The sequence below is a fragment of the Corvus hawaiiensis genome, chromosome 5 (assembly GCF_020740725.1).
Source record: "Corvus hawaiiensis isolate bCorHaw1 chromosome 5, bCorHaw1.pri.cur, whole genome shotgun sequence".
NCBI lineage: Eukaryota > Metazoa > Chordata > Aves > Passeriformes > Corvidae > Corvus > Corvus hawaiiensis.
Window position 1 is genome coordinate 7,407,079 of NC_063217.1, and position 20,932 is coordinate 7,428,010.

At 37.2% G+C, this 20,932-nt stretch overlaps 1 protein-coding gene across 1 annotated transcript in view; it reads left to right on the forward strand.

Moving 5' to 3' along the window:
• Positions 1-20,932, forward strand: part of UVSSA (UV stimulated scaffold protein A) — a 49,363-nt gene that overhangs the window by 18,909 nt on the left and 9,522 nt on the right. The window contains exons 7-11 of the mRNA XM_048304225.1: positions 3,913-4,024; positions 13,589-13,766; positions 14,680-14,829; positions 19,480-19,663; positions 20,533-20,644. Of these exons, the coding sequence (XP_048160182.1) occupies positions 3,913-4,024; positions 13,589-13,766; positions 14,680-14,829; positions 19,480-19,663; positions 20,533-20,644 (736 nt within the window). The remainder of the gene's footprint in view (positions 1-3,912; positions 4,025-13,588; positions 13,767-14,679; positions 14,830-19,479; positions 19,664-20,532; positions 20,645-20,932) is intronic.

A 20,932-nucleotide genomic window follows, 5' to 3' on the forward strand; every position in this document is an offset into this window, starting at 1 on the left:
TTGTCTTAAATATTTATTTCTTCTGATTTAATGGTGGATTGTTTATTTTTATTTTTTTTATTGACCAAAAAAGTTTACTTATAATGGAAACATAGGTAGGAGGTGGTTGAACTTTCCTACTACATCTGTAGAAGTTGCTTTTGGAGCTTTCTTCGTGCTTGAAAGGTGGAACTTAAAAAAAAAAAAAGATACTTTTCTAATCATTAATGTTGCGCGTGAGCTCTCCTGCTTTCTCTAGAAAGGAAGTGGATCAAACCAGCATAAATGGGATGGTTCTGATAAAATACCACTGGAATGAAGTAAATTGAGATATAGCTAGCTACTATTACTGTGCAACTTCTTGAATTTCCAATGGTGACAACTTTAATATTTTAAAGTAAAAAGGTAACTTATTTATCTTGTTAAGGATTTTATCAAGATAAAGACTTTATGTCTGTTTGAACAGAAAAGAGGGCTTAATTCCTGATAGTTAGCTAAGCAGTTAATTTTTTTTACAGGAAATCTAAATTTAATAGAAGACCCCAGGGAAATTCAAGGGTGTGAACAATACGCATAATATTTTATGAAAATGACCCCCATATTTAAAATCTGGCATTATATGTTATGCATTGTAGCACCAAGTCCACATCTACCTTTTAGAAAATTAAAACACATAAATTCTGTTTAGTGTTTGATATGTGCTGCACTAGCTGAAAGCCATAATGCCCCTAAAACCTTGGGTTGCTTTTCACCTTTCATAAATTCCTGGGTAGATTCTATACAAAAAATAATTTTCAGCTCCGTGGCTCATTGTTATTCAAACTTGATTGATTGTCGTCATTTACTCAGTGAGGAAGTTAAGTGCTCCTGTCATTTCTGAAGAGTATAATTGGGACGTTTCACAGGTCAGCGGTAGTGACAGGTTTCCCTTTTGATTAGTGTTAGACTGATAACAAAAATTACAGTTTCCTATGATTAATGTTTTCTATAGTACTTGAATGCACAGTTCATGGATTGTACCTAAACAAAGTGAATTTGCATCTGATTATGCCTTTTCTCTGTCAGGCTTTTCACATGCTTTAAAGTTTTAGATCATGCAGGTAATACAGCAAAGTTGCTTCCAGTGCAGTTTTCAAGTGGAGGATTAGTGAAGTCCACTGAATTTTAGTATATTACCATACAGAGAGATATGTGCCTCCAGTGATATGAACAAATTAGGTGAAATTTCAATTAAAGATAGTACCCTGTCTCCCTCTAGTCCTCTCAGATATGACATGCAAGGAAGAACTGGCGTTATATCCCTGCTATTTTAGGTATAGTCTGGCAATTTAAATTAAATAATCAGGTTGAACTGAGTTTTTTCCTCTCACTAGTTTGACACTATTTCTCTGTTCCTTAAACCTGTTGCTATTTATTTGTTTACAGACTTAATAAAAACTAAGGAAATATACTGAATTTACTTTCCCTGTTTATGATGTGACAGTCGGTTTGTACATTATGGCACAAAGTTGTAGACTAAGATCGTCTATGACAAGTTTTATCTTGGTGAAATCTTTTTTTAATAGCTAATAAGAAATGGAACCTGAGTATGAGAATTATGATGATGTCCTTCTTGTAGCTGGAGAAATACTGGAGGTTATTTTTTGCTGGAGGTTATATATTGCTGGAGGTTACTTCCAAATTTAAATTGTTCCTAATAGATGAAAAGGGAATGACAACACCTGCAGAATTTCAAAACCAAAATACAAACCAACTAACTTCTCTTCAATCTCTAGCCCTCTTCAGATGTGCAGTACAAAACATGATGGTTTTTTTTCTTTCTAAAGGCTATTAGGAATGTCTTCTAAAACTTGTAGTTTCAGACAGATGTTCTGCTTTCAAATCTGCTTTGTGAGTTTGATTAATGGTGGAACATTTAATCCTTTCTTTGATTAGAACTCTATTTTGAGTTCTGCTGAGGAGGTCAGGCTCGGTCTGCATCTGTCTTGGCTGGGCCAGGTATGGCCTGAACTGCTGCTTTTCTTTAGATCACGAAAAATTATTGCAGTGGGAAACAAAAAGTAAACCAAGGGTGCAGGATCCACCAGCAGAGCCTGAATGTTGGCAGCTCTTGAGGTGGGGACAATTGGGCTAAGACTGCATTGGGGTTCTTACCTGTCTTTGGAAGCAGGGTGCTCTCAAACATTATTATACTTAGACTTTATTTTAAAATGAAGGCTAATTAGGTGTTCTCTGGTAAGAATGCAATAGTAAATCAGCTCTCATCATCTGGACAGTAAATCTGTTTTTTTTCTCTACTTCACTGGAACTGCAGCTTTCTTAAATCAAAACACTTTTGAAACAATTGGAAGAATCTTATTTCTAACTTGTACCACCCATTCATTGTGTTATTGTGTATCTGTGTATTAATATCAATTAACGTTCTTTGTTAGAAATTAATTCAGTCCAGCTTACAGTTAATACTGGCCAAAAAGAAAGACTGATTTTTTTTTTTTTAAGTTATTATTTGTTTTAATTTTTTAACTACATTTAGTAAACCAAAATGAGCTGCTAGAGTTTTGGCTTCAGAGTATATGTATGATTTAAAGGAACTCAGCTGTGACACAAGATTAGAGTAGTGAATTAAACTGGGAAAATTCTGCTGCAGGCAAAACCTGCAGTATCCTCTGGTGCTTTTGACAATGAGTGGCTGGTATGAATATTAACAGAAGCCAGGTGCACTAATAGAAGTAGAGAACACAGCTGAAAATAGTGAAAATTATGGTATTCCTTATCTATTGCTTTGGGTTGCTGCAATGAAGTGGAAAAAGTGATAGCCTGTGCTGAGGTTGGATTTAGTGAATACCCCTTACTATTTCCTGGTAAAAGCACATGGCAAACATACAATAATGTAATTATGTTGTTGGGAATGAGGTGACTCTGATTGTGGGCAAAAGAAATAAAGCTTAAAGTCTCCATCGTTGCCTTTTCAGGGTAGTTGGCATTTGCTTTTCTAAAGCTCTGATGCTACAGGCCATGTCTGATGACACAGATTCTTTTAGCTTACGTGTAATTGAGAACTAAAATAATTTTCAGGTATGGAACAAGCTTAGAAAAAGTATAGATTTGATGGCACATATACAGAAGTTGCTAGCTAAAATTATATTTAGGAAACCACTTATGTGGATAAATTACATTGGTTAGTTGGAACTCCAATTTTTTTTTTTTTCACCCAGTCATAGATCCTCAATTTCAGACTGCAGGACAGACCAAGTGTGCATTTAAGAATATCCTGTTTTGTTGGTCTTAACCAGAGTAGTGTGTGCTGTCTGGTGGTATGAATGGTTGGGATGTACTGCATTAGTTAAGAAATGAGTGTATCAAATTATTCTTAGTGCTGTTGTGAAGAAGCACAGTGAACCACTGTAGTATACAGACCTGAATATTCTTATTTGGGTCACTATTAGCTTGCCCGTTCATCAGCTTCCCCTCCTGCTTGCCTGCTCTGGTTTTGAGCTCTTAAACAATTTGTGATACCATTTAACATGCCACAGACTATTTGGGTGCTGCTAAATGAGTAAAATCATCCATATGAGAAGAGGTAAGGCTGTACTTAGCTCATTAAGTCAAAATCTTGATGTTATTCTAAGATTTTTTGGTCTTATTTTATAGTTTCACACTTTCTCAGACTTCACCAACTGCATGTGTTCTAATGGATAAAAGGGGCTTTAAAGAAGCCCTTAGGATAGAACATGTCTTTAGAGATAAAATGTTAAGCAAAGGCCTAATCTTGGATAAAGATTAAATACATAATTATGGAAATACTTTTGACATAGAGAAGTCTCAGTAGGGCTATCAGGATGTCTGCAAAATATTTTCAATGTGAAGGGAAATGAAAAACAGTCTTCACATGAAAACAAAAAGAAAATAACCCCAACAAGAATATCTCTGTAGATGAAAGCCTCAGATGATGATGATGACGATGAGGATGAAGATGAATTTGTGGAGGTCCCTGAGAAGGAAGGTTATGAGCCCCACATTCCAGACCACCTGCGTAAGGAATATGGTGAGTTTGCCCAGCTGTGACAAGCTTTATCCCTGCGTGTTACTGCTGCACTAAGGTAAATAAACAGCCATTCTGAAGTAATAAAGTGATCAGCGGTGTGGGTAATCTCTGCCTGCTCTGAGGAAGTCATTACATGGACACCGGAGCAGTGATTGGCTCTAGATAAACAAATACTTCCTAGGAGCAAGAGCAACTGAGATGAGCAGCTTATTTCATTCCATCATCTTCCACTGGAGTTCAGAGCCACAAGCAGCACCCGTGTGCTTGTAAGTGTGCAAAACACATAGTGGGAGTGAAGGGATTGCAAAGTAAAGTTGGCAGTGAGCCTGAATATTAGAAATATTGGTGACAGTCTGGTGAGATGGAGTAAGGTGCTGTTCCATCGCCTGCATTAGTAGCAGCTGGAGATGCAGAGCCACTTCCTCCCATAGAATGGCCAACTTCGAGCTCTGCAAGGTGGCTCTTTCTGTTTGGGTATTGCTGTCAGAAGATGTTAAATGCAGCTCAGCCTTCAAGTGCGGCATTACAGCCACTGAGCACGTACCAGATAGCAAACTATAATTTTGCCTTCTTACTAAAAGTAGATAATTTTTAAATAAAGTTATACTTACTGTGTGTTTGTGCAAAATTGAGAGGGGTGTTACTGAGGAAAGTTCATCTTAATTCAGTTTCAGTGCATTGCTCCTTGTCCTTTGTACATCTTGCTTAGTAAGTCAGCAGCTTTACCTCTCTGTAACTTGGTATATTTGAGGACTCCCACAATTTCAGTATATTGTAGAGAAGGGTAGCTGCCATCACAAAGCTTTAACTTAAAAACCTGTAGGAAGTGTCTTGCTCCTACATTTGTCCGTGAGTATTTGTGTAAGACTGGTGCTGTGCTGTGCCTTTTTCAGTCCTGTTGATGCTTATTTTTCCTTTTTCTGCTGTTTACCTCATAAAAGTCAGGCTGCAGCTACCACCTGGAACTCATTTTCCGTATCTTTAGCAGCAGCCTAAGTAATCCTAATATGCAAAAGTTCTGTTTATACTTGCCAGCTTCCACTGGAAGTGAAATGTATTCACCTCTTCTCTTTTATCCCATCTTCCTCATGAACACACATTTTTTAAAAATAAAGTGTCTTACCCCCCTTTGTATCACACTAACACAATACTTGGCTGCTATTTGAATTCCTTCTTATAGGGAAGGATAAAGAAGAAGTCTACTATCTACTCAAGGATTTTTTAAAAATCTATATAAAATGGATTAAGAAATTCCCAATTTGTATTTAAACTATTGCTGATAGGAAAATACATTGTAGTGAAGAAGTCAATTAATCAGAAAACAAAACCTCTCTGTCATTTTATATACCTGTGGTTATGTAGTGAGCTAATGGTCACACTTGGCTGTTCTTTATCTGACATGTTCTTTAAAAATAACATTCTGAAAGAAACTAATCATTCCCAATGGTTCTGAAGACACTCAGCTTTACTTGCTGCCATTTAAAGTTATTATGTAAGTTCCCAGTTTAGGAAATGGTCTGAAAATAACTCAAAATTCCTGAAAATCACAGCTTAGAAAATGAAAGTCTGCACAAGTGGAATGTTCTAACCGGAACATTAAACCTTCCATGTAAAATAAAATCCCAGCATTACGTGGAAGGTGTGAATGGTTAAAAGCTTTTTTTCCTTTTGTTGTTACTTTTCCTGAACAAGTCAGATTAACTTGTTATATTAAACCAGAAAACAAAGTTGTAAAACGTGACTGTGGAAATGGATTGAAATGTGACATGTAAATTATTGATTTAAAGTCACTTTATTCCCTTTCACTTCTCTCACAAAAATATATCCTACCAACAAGGTAAGTTTTGTGGCTCTCCTGAGATCCGAAAAACTTGTAAAAAATGAAAATATATTTAGAGACAAGGGAAGTTCTATGCCTAAGTGTATAGAAACATGCAGTTGTACTAGCTGTGTCTATATGTGGTTAATGATTACAGTCTCAAAATTGGTGATGGTATTAAATACAGAAACTGAATTGAGCATGTGTGCAGTTTGGGTGGAGGTAGAATTGAACAAGTCTATTTGAATCTTGATGTATAAAATGAAATGTAAATTTGTTAAAAGAATTTAGGTGATTAGATAATTGAAGTGTGAAGATATAACCCATTAGAGGTGTCATGCCAAATTAGCATTACCAGAATTTTAATGACCTCTCATTTGTATCATCCTTATTTACACTTGCATCTGATGTCTGCTGCTGACAAGAGGCCAGCCCTCCTATGGGACCACAGAGCCATTTTAGGTACACAGTGGTGCTAAAGAGGAACATTGGGCTGAAAAAGAAACAACACTGAAAATTATTTTCTTATGGTTGCTTCAGTTCTCAGCGCTGGGCACTGCTGTTGCTGATATCCACTGAAGAGTGACCTGCCCTTGTATGGCTGGTATTGCTAAGCCCTGGAAAATGGAGCCATTATTCATTTAAAGGAGAACTTTAGGGAGAAATAAAATATTGTTGCCGCTTCAGATTTTCCACATTCCAGCCTTTGCTGGTCAGCTGTTGGTTCCATTGGCGTAAAGCCTTAGGGTGGATGAGGTAAGGGATGGAACTGTGCAGCTTCTGACATTGCTCTTGTGCCATAGAACAGAATTTTTGCCTGATGGCAAAGGATGAGAGGTTCATTCCTGCTCTTGGTGATCTTGGCTTGGCTTGCAGCTGGGAAGTGATCTGTTTTGAGGGATGTGCTTTTCCACATAAAAATAGAACAATTCTCAGTCTAGTCCAAAGCACCCACTTTAGTTGATAGTTCTTGTCTGTGTCCCAGTGCAAGCATTATTTACCCATGCAATACTCCTTTGAGGACGGGGGAGTGCTATTTCTGTTTTACAAGAGGTGACGTGAAGAAAACTGTCTGACTTGGGACTATTATCATGGAAGCAGTCTATTGGTTATCACGTTTCATCTTTATCCAAAATTATATTAGGAATGACTGTGCAGTCACAAACCATTATTTCAGCTCTGGTTAGTAAGATTATTTCTCTTGTATTTGAGCCTTAAGCCAGAATGTTGTTAGGTCTCTAATAGCTACTTTAGTGGCTCACATTGCATCTTCAAGTCTGCTTCGGAGTTCTTTCATATGGGGATCAAAGCTACAATTCTAAAATCCCAAGGCTTAGTTCTATCCATTTCAGATATTTTTTCCTCTTCTCATCACAGTGTGATGTGCTTTTTTTGGGTTAGATGTCCCCAGACTGCCTTTCCTAATCTGATGGTATCTGAGTTATACTTTCCTGTGTGTTAAGTAGCTGCTTTTTGTTGTTTTTACTATGAAAAGTCATAACAATGTGAAGGCTTATACCCCAACTGAGCTAATAAGATGTACAAAACCATTATTTCCTTAGCAGAGAAGTTGTCATCTGGTTCTTTACATAGAACTGGGAGTGCTTCAGGCTCTTGACAGACATCCTCGAAGATGTAGAGGGGACACAGTGGTTAAAGCAAAATGGCCTCAGAAATGCGAAACATCAGAGAATCATCATTACAAATTTTAAAAAAAGGAAGCCAGGTGTGTTATCTAACATACACATATATTGCTGTGAGCAGCACTGTGCTGGCTCCATCTTAGCTTTGTTTTTTGATGCAGAAATAGTTATTCCATACCATAATAATGTGCTCTTTTAACCTTCATGTAAATGATTTCTCCCTTTTTTTTTTTTTTCTGTTTTATATAGTGGATTTAAATCTACACATGGCAAAAAGAGCATGTATGCAAGTGTTGATGAAGCAAAACATCTAATTTTGACTTGTGAAGAATTGATAGCTTTTAAACTGGTCTTTTTTTCCTTCATAGAAGCATCTAACAGGTTTAGTTACAAAGAATCAATATCTCTTGATTTTACAGTTATGTTTTCCTCTATTTCATTGTGGCTTTTTTGCTGTTTTTTTTTTTATTTGAGTGGTACACGTGAACATCTTCTGGAAATCACAAGGCAAAAGCACGAATTCTGTTACTTTTTCTGTAACATGTAGGCCTCTCTGACATACTCAGTGAAAAACTTGTTTTCAGTACTTACTAGTCTTTTAGGGAAATACTTTGTTTGGTTTTCTGTTACTAGTATTTATTAGGATTTGCCAGTGGTAGGTGTATTTGAAAAACTTCCTAAAATCAATTTTGTAATAGCTTTTAAAATGGGAGGGAGTTTAGGCTTCCACAGTGGAGAGAGTGATTGTCATGGCCGTGATCATGAAGTAGACTTGGCTCAAGGCTGACTCTGTACATAAGAGACCACAAGTGTGGGGTCAGTAGAGCAGCTTCTCTTTCCAACAGGTACCTGTATTTCATACACAAGGTAAGATGGGTTATTTGGGGTGCACTCAGGCCAATTGCTTTCATCAGCTAGGGGCCATAAAAATGTGTGTCACCACGATTAACCAAATAATGTTGTCCTACTTAGTTGTAATGAAAGCAGATGTTTCTGATGACATTATTACTATTTGGGAATGAAGTTGCTGAGGTTCTACTGACTGTTGAATCCTTAAACAGACATACATGTGCTGGCTAAATGGAAATTATACCTAAGCTTTTTCCTTCCTTAATGCAGTGATTTCTCAATTTGTCTGGATCCAGCTTTTCAGTCAGGTTTGATTTGTCTGGTCTTCATAGCTCAGGAACTTCTGAGGGAATTCTTCCTGCATGTGAAGGATGTGGAGAAACAGCTCAGTGGAGACCAGAGCAGAAACAAACCTGCAGATTCCAGACTGCATGAAGTATCATTGTCGGGGACTGATTTTGAGACTTAGAATTATACTGTCTAAGCTAAATAAGGCTCTTACCTGACTTCTTTTAGGGGAAAAAGCATATCATGTTTTGCAGGGAGAAGGATAGACAGAATTACCTATTCATCTCTTTGAAATTTGGGTTCCTTTTTCCTAAATTTGGAAAATGCAAGTAACACACAGTTGTGTTTTTCAGCCTAGACAATAGTATAGTATCTAGAATAAGGTTTCTATTAATATTACTATGAATCCTTTAAAAAAAAATCTGCCATAGTTGTTACTGGATGTAAATAGCATGTGTTGATTTATCATAAATGTATTGAAAACAGATATTCAGCACTGAAGTTAAAACCCCAGTCCAGAATTTCTGTTATCAAATGTGTGTGTGGTCTCCATTTCTTTTAGCATAAAAAACTTCAGAAATATTTAATTGTAAGTTTACAAATGAGATTGCCTCATTACATTAGCGTGTTTTGAATGTACCTGTATACAGACAAACGCAAGTCCTATATGGAATCACAGAACCATCATTAAGATGGGAAAAGACTTCTGAAATCATCAATTCCAACCTTTGACTGACCACCATGGCCACTGAAGTTCCACATCTATTCATTTTTTGAGCATTTCCAGGGATGGTGACTCCACCACTTCCCCACAGAGCCTTTTCCAATGCTTGACTGCTCTTTCAGTGAAGAAATATTTCCCAGTATCCAACCTGAACCTCCTTTGGCACAGCTTGAGCCCTACAGAGGCCTAGCTACACTTAATAAGTGAGTAAAACTGTTTGTAATGCAGTATTTGGAATGAAGATTAACTTCTCACATTTATAAAAAAACGTGATTATCACTTCAAACAAAATACTTCGACATCCATGTAGAAGTATTGACTGTAGATATTTCTTCTGTTCATCCTGATCAGCTGATCATGGAATCTTTCCTCCTTCTCAGGAGAGGTCCTTCTATATAAATAAGGGTCCCAGAAAATCTAACAGGATATGGGATATACTTGATTTCTACTAAAGTTCTTGGAAGTTAATACTCACTGCACAAGATGTTGGTACACTTTCGAGTAGTTTGCCACAGCAGTATCCCTCAGAGGATCTGTGCAATGGCCACAGGATGCAAAATCATAAGGAAGAAGCTTAAAAGATCAGGGCATAAGGTATAGAAAGGGCTTGATATAAATGCCATGTATTTGATTTTTTCTGGTTCTTAACTATGATTGTAAAGCAGTAATAAATACGGTTAATTGATGAGAGGTAACAGTATAACAAATTAACATATTCTGTAATTCCAGTAAGCCAAACTAAGTGTTTATGTAATGTTAGTGAACTCTTCTTGTTAATTACCATAGTTACCTTTTTTTTTTTTTTTTTAAATTTGAATTTCTAAAGTAGAATTCCAAGATCTCACATAAATGAGCATAGCTATGTTCAAAGGCACTGGGAAGCTTTGCAAAGTCCAAAGCTTATTGTGCTTCCTGAGTAAAATACTGGCAGGCATTTTCATTGTGAGCACAGTAGAGTAAGTGGGGAAATATTGTACCTGAACTGCTGGATTTTCCCTACAGTCTGGGACAGTGTCTGTACTAATATAAATCACATATGCTTAGCTTGATTAAGATTTAACAAATGAGAAGCAGAAACTATTAATTTTTTTTCAGGAAAGGTGAAGTCCATAATACTTGTTTATATTCTATCTATGTTTTTTCAATTAAACTTCAGTGAATCTGAAGTAGCTTGATTTTGTCTAAATCCACACAGCTGAGGAAACCTGTGCTGGCTTTTTCTCTGAATTTTCACTGAGGGGCTTTTATCTCCCCTTAATCCCACCATTTCTGTCAGGACATAATCTCTTTCTCAAATTTACATTTTAATTACAAGGCCAGCTGAACTAGCTAAAATCAATAATGTCAGCATTCAGCAGCCTAACTTCAGCTGAAACCCCAGCCTCTCTCTTTCCTTCTATTGATTTATCTTGTGAACATGGGCTACTTTATTGCTTCAGGCAATAGGTGCCATTTGGTCAATTTAAACAAAAAGGGGGATTTAAACACTTTTATGATGCTTTCTCAAAGCTGCTGTTGAAACAGTTTGAACCCAGATACTGTACTTGTTAAATAAACCACACAGAACAGCAGAATTCTGAAGAGGAATTTTACTTTAAAAACTGTACTTAATCCCATCTATGTTTTAAAACTAAAACAAAGAAACCCCACCCTGACATTGGGCACCATTCGGCTGGGGCTGTCTGCCTGGTGATTCTTGTCTTTATCTTGTTAGCAAAAACTACTTTCATACATAAATACTTGTTCAAAACTCCACAGTGGAGGTGGTGTTACTGATGTCCTAGTGTACTTACTTTTGGCTATTTTTCTTCTAATGGTTTAAAATAAGAAATCAATGAGAAAATACTTTGTTCTTGTAACTCTTAAGAATTCCAATATTGATCTTCTGGATGTGATTTTTATCTGTCTAAATGTCACATTGTCTATTTATCTCCCTTACCTTTTCTGTGTGTTGCTGACGGTTTGTCTCTGCTGTTCCCCTCCTCCTCAACAAAACCAGTGTGGTGAACAAGCAATCACGCTTCCTGTAAACATCATAGGGAAAAAATAGGGTTTTCTGAGAACTTTTAAAACATATGCACTTACTTTCTCTGAAGGTGAGAGAAGAGGTGTGGTGAGTGACACAAACCTGCTATCTTCTGACTGGTTTTTTACTATTTGTAAATAGTACATATACAGGTGCTCTCAAAACATTTGCTTTAAACAATGCTTTTCAGAAAGGCTCTCTAAAAAAAAGAAAGCAGTTTAAATGCTAAATGCAGTCTAAGCAATTCTACATTACAGATAGAGTCTATGACATATTCTTCTCAGTTAACCTTGTTCATGCCAAAGGCCCTGTTTGTAACTGTTTCTGTCATTAAAGGAAGTTTACTTCTCTAAATACTGATGATTCTAAAGTGTGGTTACTACTACTCCTTCATTTTGATAAAAGCACCTGAGAAGGGCATTTTCCCTTTCTAACCTGTGACATGAGCTGAGATGAAGCCTGTCCTGCCCCCTTTCCAGAGACATAAATTCAAAATTTCTGCATTATTATTTCACTGAAGTGATGTTTAAAAAGCACATTTCTGTGGAGGCACCACTATCCCTTTTGAACAGCAAGTTCACAGCCTAATATGTGTAATGAAATAATTTCTTTTGCTAAATAACCTAGACTTTTCTCTACTTAGATCCATCCTATTATATTTAATTATAATTTCCCTTATTCCTGGTTCTTCTGCTAACTTTGAGACTGTTTTCCAAAGCACAGATTGGTCCTTTAAATGGTGGTTTTTTTGGACAATGTTCTTTAAAGCCTTGTTGACTTTGGAGAATGTGGAGTGTTCATAGCTTTCATTAGTGTGGGCTGGAGTGAGTAAGGGAGCAGCAGTGCCAGGTGTGCTCAGCAGCACCAGCCAACAGCAAGATGAGACTCTGGATTTTGAATTAGGGTTGTCAGCTGTCTCTGGGGAGAGGCTGTTCAGGAACTAGGTTAAACAGGTGTCCTTCTCAGTGCCCTGAGCTTGGAGCTTTGGGAAAAAAGTGTGGATGTCATTCCCTGCACAAAGACTCAGCTCCTGATCTAGGTACTTGGAAAATGTGCTCCTAGGGGGTGGATCTCAAAGGCTGCCCTCTCAGCATCTTTGCCTGTGGCTGATGTCAGGCAGTGCCATCCGTGCAGTTGCACTCCATGGGTTAAAGGGAATGAGTGATGCAAACGAATCAAAGTCAGGATGAATTACTGGGAGACCTTATAAGGTGGAAAGATGGGTCACAGGAAATTATTCTGATTTTGCTTGTGGAGAATACATTATTCTCTGGAATGAAAGTATCTTATGTACCAAGCCTACCCATTCCTATGGGTCTTGCAAGTTCCTACTCAGACAGCTGGTTACAGATACAACATTAACTTTTGCTTTTCTACTTAATATATTGTGATACATTTAATGACTAACAAGGCAAGAATGCTTCTAGGTGCAGCTTCAGGGCTGGTTAGAATTGGGCAAAAGATCAAAAGTTACAGTTAAATAATGGCTAAAACATGTTAGATAAACTTCAGTTACTTTTCATAAGAAGGCTCAGATAATTTGCTGAAATTTTTAGTTTTGTGAAACTATGACTTTTTTGTATAAAATTTAGGGATCTTCTTTGAGGGACGAGACCTTGCATTTCAATTAATTATTTTTTAAAAAGGCTTTCTAAGGGGACACATCACGTTAGTGTGAGGGATCATGTCTTTCCAATTTTAGCTGTCATTGGCTAAAAAGTTCTTGTTGCTACTACTGGCTAAATGGCGTTGCTCCTCCAGCTCAGCAGGTAGAGGCAGGTGCTGTCTAACTGCTCAGCCTGACTAATTGCATCCTTACAGTCCTCACATCTTACATCTGAATCTCTAATCTGTCTATAAAAGTAATTAAAGTTACCCCACTGCTGAGCTACTGGTGCTGAACATCAGTGCCTGGTACTGCCTTGCAGATGGCTTGTTCCTCAGGTGTAGCTCAGGCGTTTCCTGTCTCTTGGGCAGATTCTCTGGGTGCAGTTCCTGCTTCTGCCAGCACTTAGGTATTTTCTCCTGGCAAATTGTGTGGTTTAGTATCTGTGAAAGACAAATGTCCTCTAAATAATTCTGTTTCACTCTGAGTGGAACTGATGTCTAAAGCAAACTGGAAGCAGGAAGACGTAGTCAGCACCCTGAGCTGTTTGGGTTGGACTGTGAGGGTGGGAGAAGTGAATCACTCCTAAACATCAAGGTTTTTTCACAGGGCTTGAACCCAAGTCACCTCCAAAAGCCCTGGTGGCGAAGGCATCGACAGGAGCAGCTCCGCTGAGCTCCCACACTCAGCTCAAAGGGAATGAGGATGAACTCGATCCAACCTGTGCAGCTGCCACTCTGAAACTTATTAGAGACAAGCTACCAAAGCTACCACCTCCTCATGCCAGGTTATCTTTGTTTCATTCTTGTACAAACCTCTTGCTCTTGTGTTTATTAGTCATGATAGCACACAGAAAAGCATTCATGAACCAGGCAAGCTGACGAGGCTGACTTGGTCTCATTTTGAAGACCATTACATTCATTGCCTAATATTTGGGATTTTGTTGGTGATTGCACTAGGATCTTAAGGAATCTTTTACTGTTCAGTTACTACAGATCTTATTTGGTGTAAATGGCCTTTATGAAAATACACTGTTCCCTTCTTTGCTAACAACACCCCCCACCCCATTTATTTGGGTACATTCTGTTTGCAGCTAAACAAAATGTATCCTAATGTTCAATTTGCAAGTAGTTTCAACCATCTCTTTGTTCCCAGTGACTTACGCCGTCAGTGCTGCCTGGAGATGTTACATTGCTTCCAAAGACAATTTTGTTATCAATCCTGTTCAAAGTTTGATGAAACGCCAGCCTTGCCTGGCATTTAGCTGTGATTTGGGGGTAAGACTGGAGTCATCTGCTTAGTGGCATGTTCCTGGAAAGACACTTCTGCATTGGCCAGGAATGCCCCCAAAACCTAGCAAACTGGAATTAATCTGAAATTTCCTGTACCACATCTGTAGCTCCTGTGGGAGTACAACCTGCATGATCCACTGCTGCCCCCATCAAATCTCTGGGCTTCTCCCCCAATAGTGTGATAGGTGTTAGCCAGCACTAGCTGAATATGCAGCGAGCTGTATAGAGAGCATGTGGTGTTGTGTCTTATGGTCTTCCTTTAAAAAAAATAAAAGGACAACCTTGTAAAAGTACTTGCAATAGATCTAAGGTAATATTAGTGTTGGCCTAAAAAAATCTAATGAAAACAGAAAAAAAGTTGTTGTGCTCATTGTTGTTCTGTATTGTCTTCTCATCAATTTTCTCCAGTGAATCTGCAAGTACTGCGACAGCAGATGTGGAAGATCTTGACAGTAAAAGAAGAAAACTAGAAGAAAGAGCTAAAGCTCCCCTCATGCCTTTTGGATTAGATCTTCACTACTGGGGAGAGGATCAGCCAAGTGCTGGGAAGATTCTCAAGTAATGCTCTTTTTCTTTTAAACAAATTAAACAAATAAATAGATTTAGTTGTACTCAGAGGTCATGCAGTGGGGTGACTGCTATTTCTTTTGATAATTACTTTTCTTCTTTACTTTGTGTTGTAGGACCCACAAAGTCAGAAATTCTACCTTTAAATGTTATTTATTTTGAGAAGATGTGATACTAATTAAATATCCTTTGATGCTTCAAAGCACATTTTTTCTGCTCTTTTTATGTTTGCAGCATAGCATCAGTTACTCCAATTTAAGTTGGTACCTCGTTATGCAAAGGGCTCTGCCAAGTGTGTGATAGACATTCCCTCAGCTGGAGACTTTTGAGATATAAATAAGTAGCAGGCAAGGTAGGAGAAAGGCTGGGGAAGTGTTTTTCCTGGCTTCACAAAGTGGTAACTGAGGAAACTGATATGTTTATTCAGTCACACAAGGAAAGGTGGCAGTTACAGGATTTGGGTTTGGATTTTTCACTTTCCATTGCTGTCTGAGAGGTTTTGTGTTTCACGAAGCATTGCTGACTTAGATAAAGCTTTAGCATTGGGGAGAAAAGGTGGTAGGTGCACATCAGAATTTATTTCTAACAGTCAGTTTTTAAAACCCCTTTTAGTATTTTTAAATGGAAGTTGGGTTGCAAAGTCCTCCCTGTATGTATAAATTTCTTTTAAGTCCACCAGAACTTTGATATCAGTGTGCACCATACCTGGCTTGAAAAAGGCAAAAATCATTGGCTGGCTGGGTTCCAAATTAAGCTGTTATATTCTTAATAGTATTACTTTAACTTAGTTTGTTTTCTTAACAAAACGAGCAAAAAACCCCCAACTTGTAATCACAGTGCTAAAACAGTGTTGTCAGAAAGGAACAAGAGGAAATCTCTGCCCCTGCACCCGATTTCATAAAATGCTGAATATCTTTTAAATTACCGAAAACTGGTGCAATTTGCTGCATAAAAGTGCTTTACCACAGTCACTCCAAGGTTTGGATTCCATCTCGTGTGGTGAAGGCTCTTCAAAGCCTATGAAAAGATTTTCAGCAGGGCTTTAAGAAGCATTTGTCTGTGATAGTGTCAAAAAGGTAGTAAGGCCTTATTTTACATTGCAAATGAATTATTCAAGTCATAAGTGAAATCAGAAGCATATTTCACTGCCTGTCTGCCTTGTGCTGTACTGTTTTATTTTTATGCTTCCCAATAAAATAGAGGGCACACTTCTGAACCATATAGTCTATAACTACAGATATGCCAATCTAACTAAAGATAATTTAAGTAACTCTGCACAATACCATTGACTTCACGTGTGAAATAGACTTACTGAAAAATTAAGGTAGTTATTGGCCAGCTATTTTAATGTTTCTATATGCATCCATACAGGCTCTGTAAGATTCTTAGGGAAAAAAAGCAAACTGAAAAATAGACAACACATATGGGATGTGTATGGAATTTGAACTTTTAAAATATAAAGGGGAAAAGTCTTTTTGTTTCATTTATCAGTGCACTTACTTAATCACAGCGTTTACAATAAATTAAGATTTTGACAGTGAGAATGTAGCTACCAGGAAGATGATATTCTAAAGAAGTTTTGTTGGATTTTTTCAGGGGGGGCAGAAGGTAGTGTATGCTGTACAGTATTGTAATGTGTAGAGTCTGATGTGTCATCTTAACAGATTTATTTTGGGTAGCATGAACTTTCCAAACTCATCTACCCTCCTCCTTGAATTAAATCAGCTTACTCTTGGGAGCAGAGTAAAAAGGCTGGTGCAGCACTGACTGTGACTAGGATGTTTCAATTAGCCCATTTTGCACTTGCTTCAGTATCTCTGTAAGCATCTGGGATTAGAATTTATATTTATTCAATGTTTTTATAATCTTCCCATCAGATAAATTAAGATGATATAAATTCATTGAAAGAGTGCAGCAGTTCTCCAAGAGCTAGTCTTCCTCTTAAATTTCAGTTAGCCATTATTTGTCTTTTATTCCTCCTCCTCCTCCTCGTGTATTGCTGTGTCATTGCCATTAAAGCCTCTGTTATTTATCTGGATCAGGAGCACTCTAAATGTGAGTGAGGTGTTGATCTTTTTCATTTTTTAGTTGATTATCTGTTCCTCTTCTGATCCATCTTACAAATAGGTTTTTACTTGTCACATGGATCATTTTTTCCAGCAAGTATCTGCCTGTTTAAAATGTTGCTTAACTTACAACAAGAAATCAGAAAACTTTGGGGATTGCCACTGCTTTGTTCTTCTCTCAGCTGCTTGTAAATCGTGTTGGGAGAAAATAAGTTATATGCTTGTAGTAAACAATAATATTTATTAAATATTTTTATGAACCAGGCTTTTTTAAGTTCAGTTCCCAAACACTGATCAATGATACATAGAGTGAAACATAATTTTAATATTCTTAACATTTGTTAGATGCATATTTAGGGGAAGGGAGACAGAGAAATTATTAAATAGAACTATTTCGTAATTGGAAGGGTTGACATGCATGACAGTTAAATGCTTCTTCATTCTCATGTAACTGTAATTTGATAATCTAGAGGGGGAGGGGAGTTCAGACCACAAAAGGGCGCTAGGATTTTACTAAGAGATTCTGTAAGATTACCATGCATGTAAAAATCCTGTATGGTGACTTTTTTAGGAATGCTTTCCCCTCTGTGTGGCTGCAAGGTTAGTGACACAGAGCTGCTGGTCAGTCTTGCTTTCAGCATTACATTAAACTAAGCAAATAAGAAATTATTGTAATTCTTTTATTTACTGTCTACTGTACAATCTTGCCACATAAGTTCTGAAGGTAAAATACTGTACCATTCAAATAGTGGGCTAAAGTCATATTGGTATTTTGGAAAGACTTCCAGGGCTTTGGGGTTTTTTTGCTACAGTTTGCAGAAGTATGTAATTAAAAACATTTTGTTTAACCAAAAACAGCAGAAATATATTACTGTGTTTATTGCTGAACTAGCCTCCACTGGAACTCTTTTGCCTTTATCCCCTAATTTACCAGAAGAAATTTATTTGTACTTTATGGCAGGTTAGCATTTATCTGGCACTAACGAGCTGTATTTGATGGAGAAATTACTGGATAGAATCAATTTGTTTTAACAAGAATTTTGTTGGAACATTTTTCTGACGACTTGGCAAATCACAGAGATGCTCAGAAAATTTCGTTAACCCCTTTTAAAGCTAGTTTTAATCTCTTTACGTAGTTTTAAATGCTCAACTATTGCATTAAAACCAGCAGCTATATATGTTGTAGGTTGCTATGGTCAGAAATTTTCCTCTACTTTCTTTTTTCCTTGTCATCTGCTGAAAACTTGGTTAGATAAAATTAATCAAAACTTTTCAGGCCATCTAAAGTAATTCTTTCAAGTATTGGCTTATGTGCTTTGCCAAATTGAGACGGGTGTGATGAGTGAAGCCAGTGTTCATGTATATATCGCTCTGCAGGCTACAGAAGGCAACATCTCAGAAGTGGGAATGACACCCAAGGATATTAGTGAGTGAGAGGAATTGGATATGGATAGAGTAAATCCTTTCAAATAATGCTGTAACAGATTGGGTCGAAGAACGATGTGGAAGAAAGGGATTGGAAAGTGTGGTTTAGGAATTTTATCTCCTTATCAAGACATCTGTCATCTAGATATCTCCATCTTGCTTGTAATGAGCAGCAGACATGCAGGCTGCAGGTTTTTTCCCATAATTTAGCTGTATTTTTTCCACTTTAATTTTATATTTCCTTAAATTTGACGTGGGATTGTTGTTGTTAACTTCAGATATCTTAAAATTAGATACCTAAGCTGAAGCTGGTCATCCTGATTTCTTTTCATTATTAGGAGAAAGAAACATTTACCTTCAGAGGGATAGTCATTGCCTCCTAAGATTAGCATCTAAAATGAGTCAGGTAATTGCTCTCTGGGGTTGCCTGTTTTTCACTACAGTCTATTGGCAGCTTACGGTGGCTAAAATGAAATTATATGAATGCTGTTGAGAAAATCTTTGTTTGCCTATATGTAAGGTCTTTAATTTTAAAATAGATTTTCTGTGGATTAGCTTAATTTCCTAGAGGAACACCTGGTAATTTCTCAGATTTATAGACACCGTATAGGAGAACCTGGAAGAAAGAATCTGTATGAGGCTCAGCTGATTGCTGTTTCCCTTGGTCTCAGTACATTGCAATATCCTCTGGTGTCAGCTTCTGCTTCTCTACTGCTGCAGGAGTCCAGCTGTCAGGAATAAGATCAGATAGGTTAAGATCAAACTGTTTCCTCCTTGATCTGTCTTCTGTGCTTAATCATAGAAGTATTTTGTTATGAAGAATGATAAGTACAGAATTACAAAGTTATTCACTGAATCTGGAAATTGGATAACTGACTCTGGATGTCAGATCATGAGCTAAGGCTAGGACTTGTAATACCTTAGCAGGTTAAACAGGAAATCAATACTAGACAGGCTTTGTTATATTTTAAAGATATCTTCATAATACAGAAGCCATATGAAAGACTGGTAGATTCCTAAGGGGTGTTTTTTAATTCACTAGTAAAGCTTCTCTTCCTTTCACATGTGAGTTTAGCACAGGTTGATAATGGCATCTGTGTGTTTTCTTACAATTTGTCTGTGAATTATTTTCATTTGGTTTTTTTCCCAGATTTACCTCTGAGCATCGATTTTGGGCACCCTGTGAAGTAGAGGAAGAAGTGGAAAATAAAGAAATAACAGAAATGTTAAAAACCAGGTATATAACATTTGCTGGCAAGTTTGAACCGGTAAAACATAAATGTCGAGCACCAATGCCTGATGGAAGTCTGTGTGAAAGACAAGATCGGATTAAGGTAGGTACCAAGTTACATAACTTCCAAGATCTGTGCTATATGGAGAAGATCTTAAAACATCCATAAAAGTTTATTTGACATTGTAAGTATAGTTCAAGGGAGTGGAAGAACATTGTGTTGGAGGAGTTAAATGTTAATATGTGCTTCATATGGGAAACATCCTTTTAGTAAAGAAGCTGTAAACATTTGAATAACTCTCAAATGTTTTTGGCATTCATTGTAGGTTATTGTATTTATTTATTTATTTTATTTTATTACTGTGATGTGTGAGTACCTGGCAGTAAGGTAGAGATAGTCAGTTCTTTGCTGCAAATTTTTCCTCACTCAGAGGCATATTTGGTATTAACTGTTTCTCGAAACTTGTATGTTTGAGGGGCAAAGAAATTTTATTTAAAAATTAAGTTTTATTAGATCTAAGTTCTACACAGCCTCAAATTACGACCACTGTTGAGCAGAACTGCTTTGCTTAAATACTTTGTTCTAGTATCCCTGTTCTTCCTGTATTATCTGAGATTGAGGGATCTAAATGTACTTCATTACTTTTAATGGGGTTGTTGGAGGATAGAGATATAGCATAAACAACAACATATGATGGAACATTGGTGCCCTAGTTCCAGACTTGGCAGGATGTACTACCTGGTCTCTTGAAACTGGATATTTGTATCAACAAGAGCTTATTTCTTTGAGATTCTGAATATATTAAACTCATGACATTTATGGGATCCTGATGCTTTCTGAAGAGGACTGGGAATCAGGTGTGGTTTTGTTGCTCAATTCCAGTGTCCAGTTTTAAGCTGTGTTGAATAAAATGTAAACATTTTCTTTTCATTCAAAAACTGTGAGATTTTTTCCCCCCTTTCTCCCTCAAGTGCCCTTTCCATGGAAAGATAATACCTCGGGATGACTCTGGGATTCCTGTAAATGCAGAGGACAGAGCCAGAGAAGAGAAGATAAAGTTTGAGAAGCAAGCGGCCCAGCCAGGTCTGTGTCTGAATAGTGTCTTAAAAAAAATAAAAATTACAATAAATACTAGGCAGAAGTGGGAGATAGCTGTTACCTATGTTGCTCCTAACCAAATTCTCTCAGTTGCATTCCTGTTGATTTTAATTTGCTGCTCATTTGCAGTGGTTCTTGCTTATGAGATAAATATGGATACATGTGTAGACGGAAAAAGGTTCACATTGCATTTGTGCTTTATTTCCAGTGGCTTTTGTAATGTTCCCAACACTGCTCAGAAAGACAAGTCATAGCCTTTGTCTTAAGGAACAT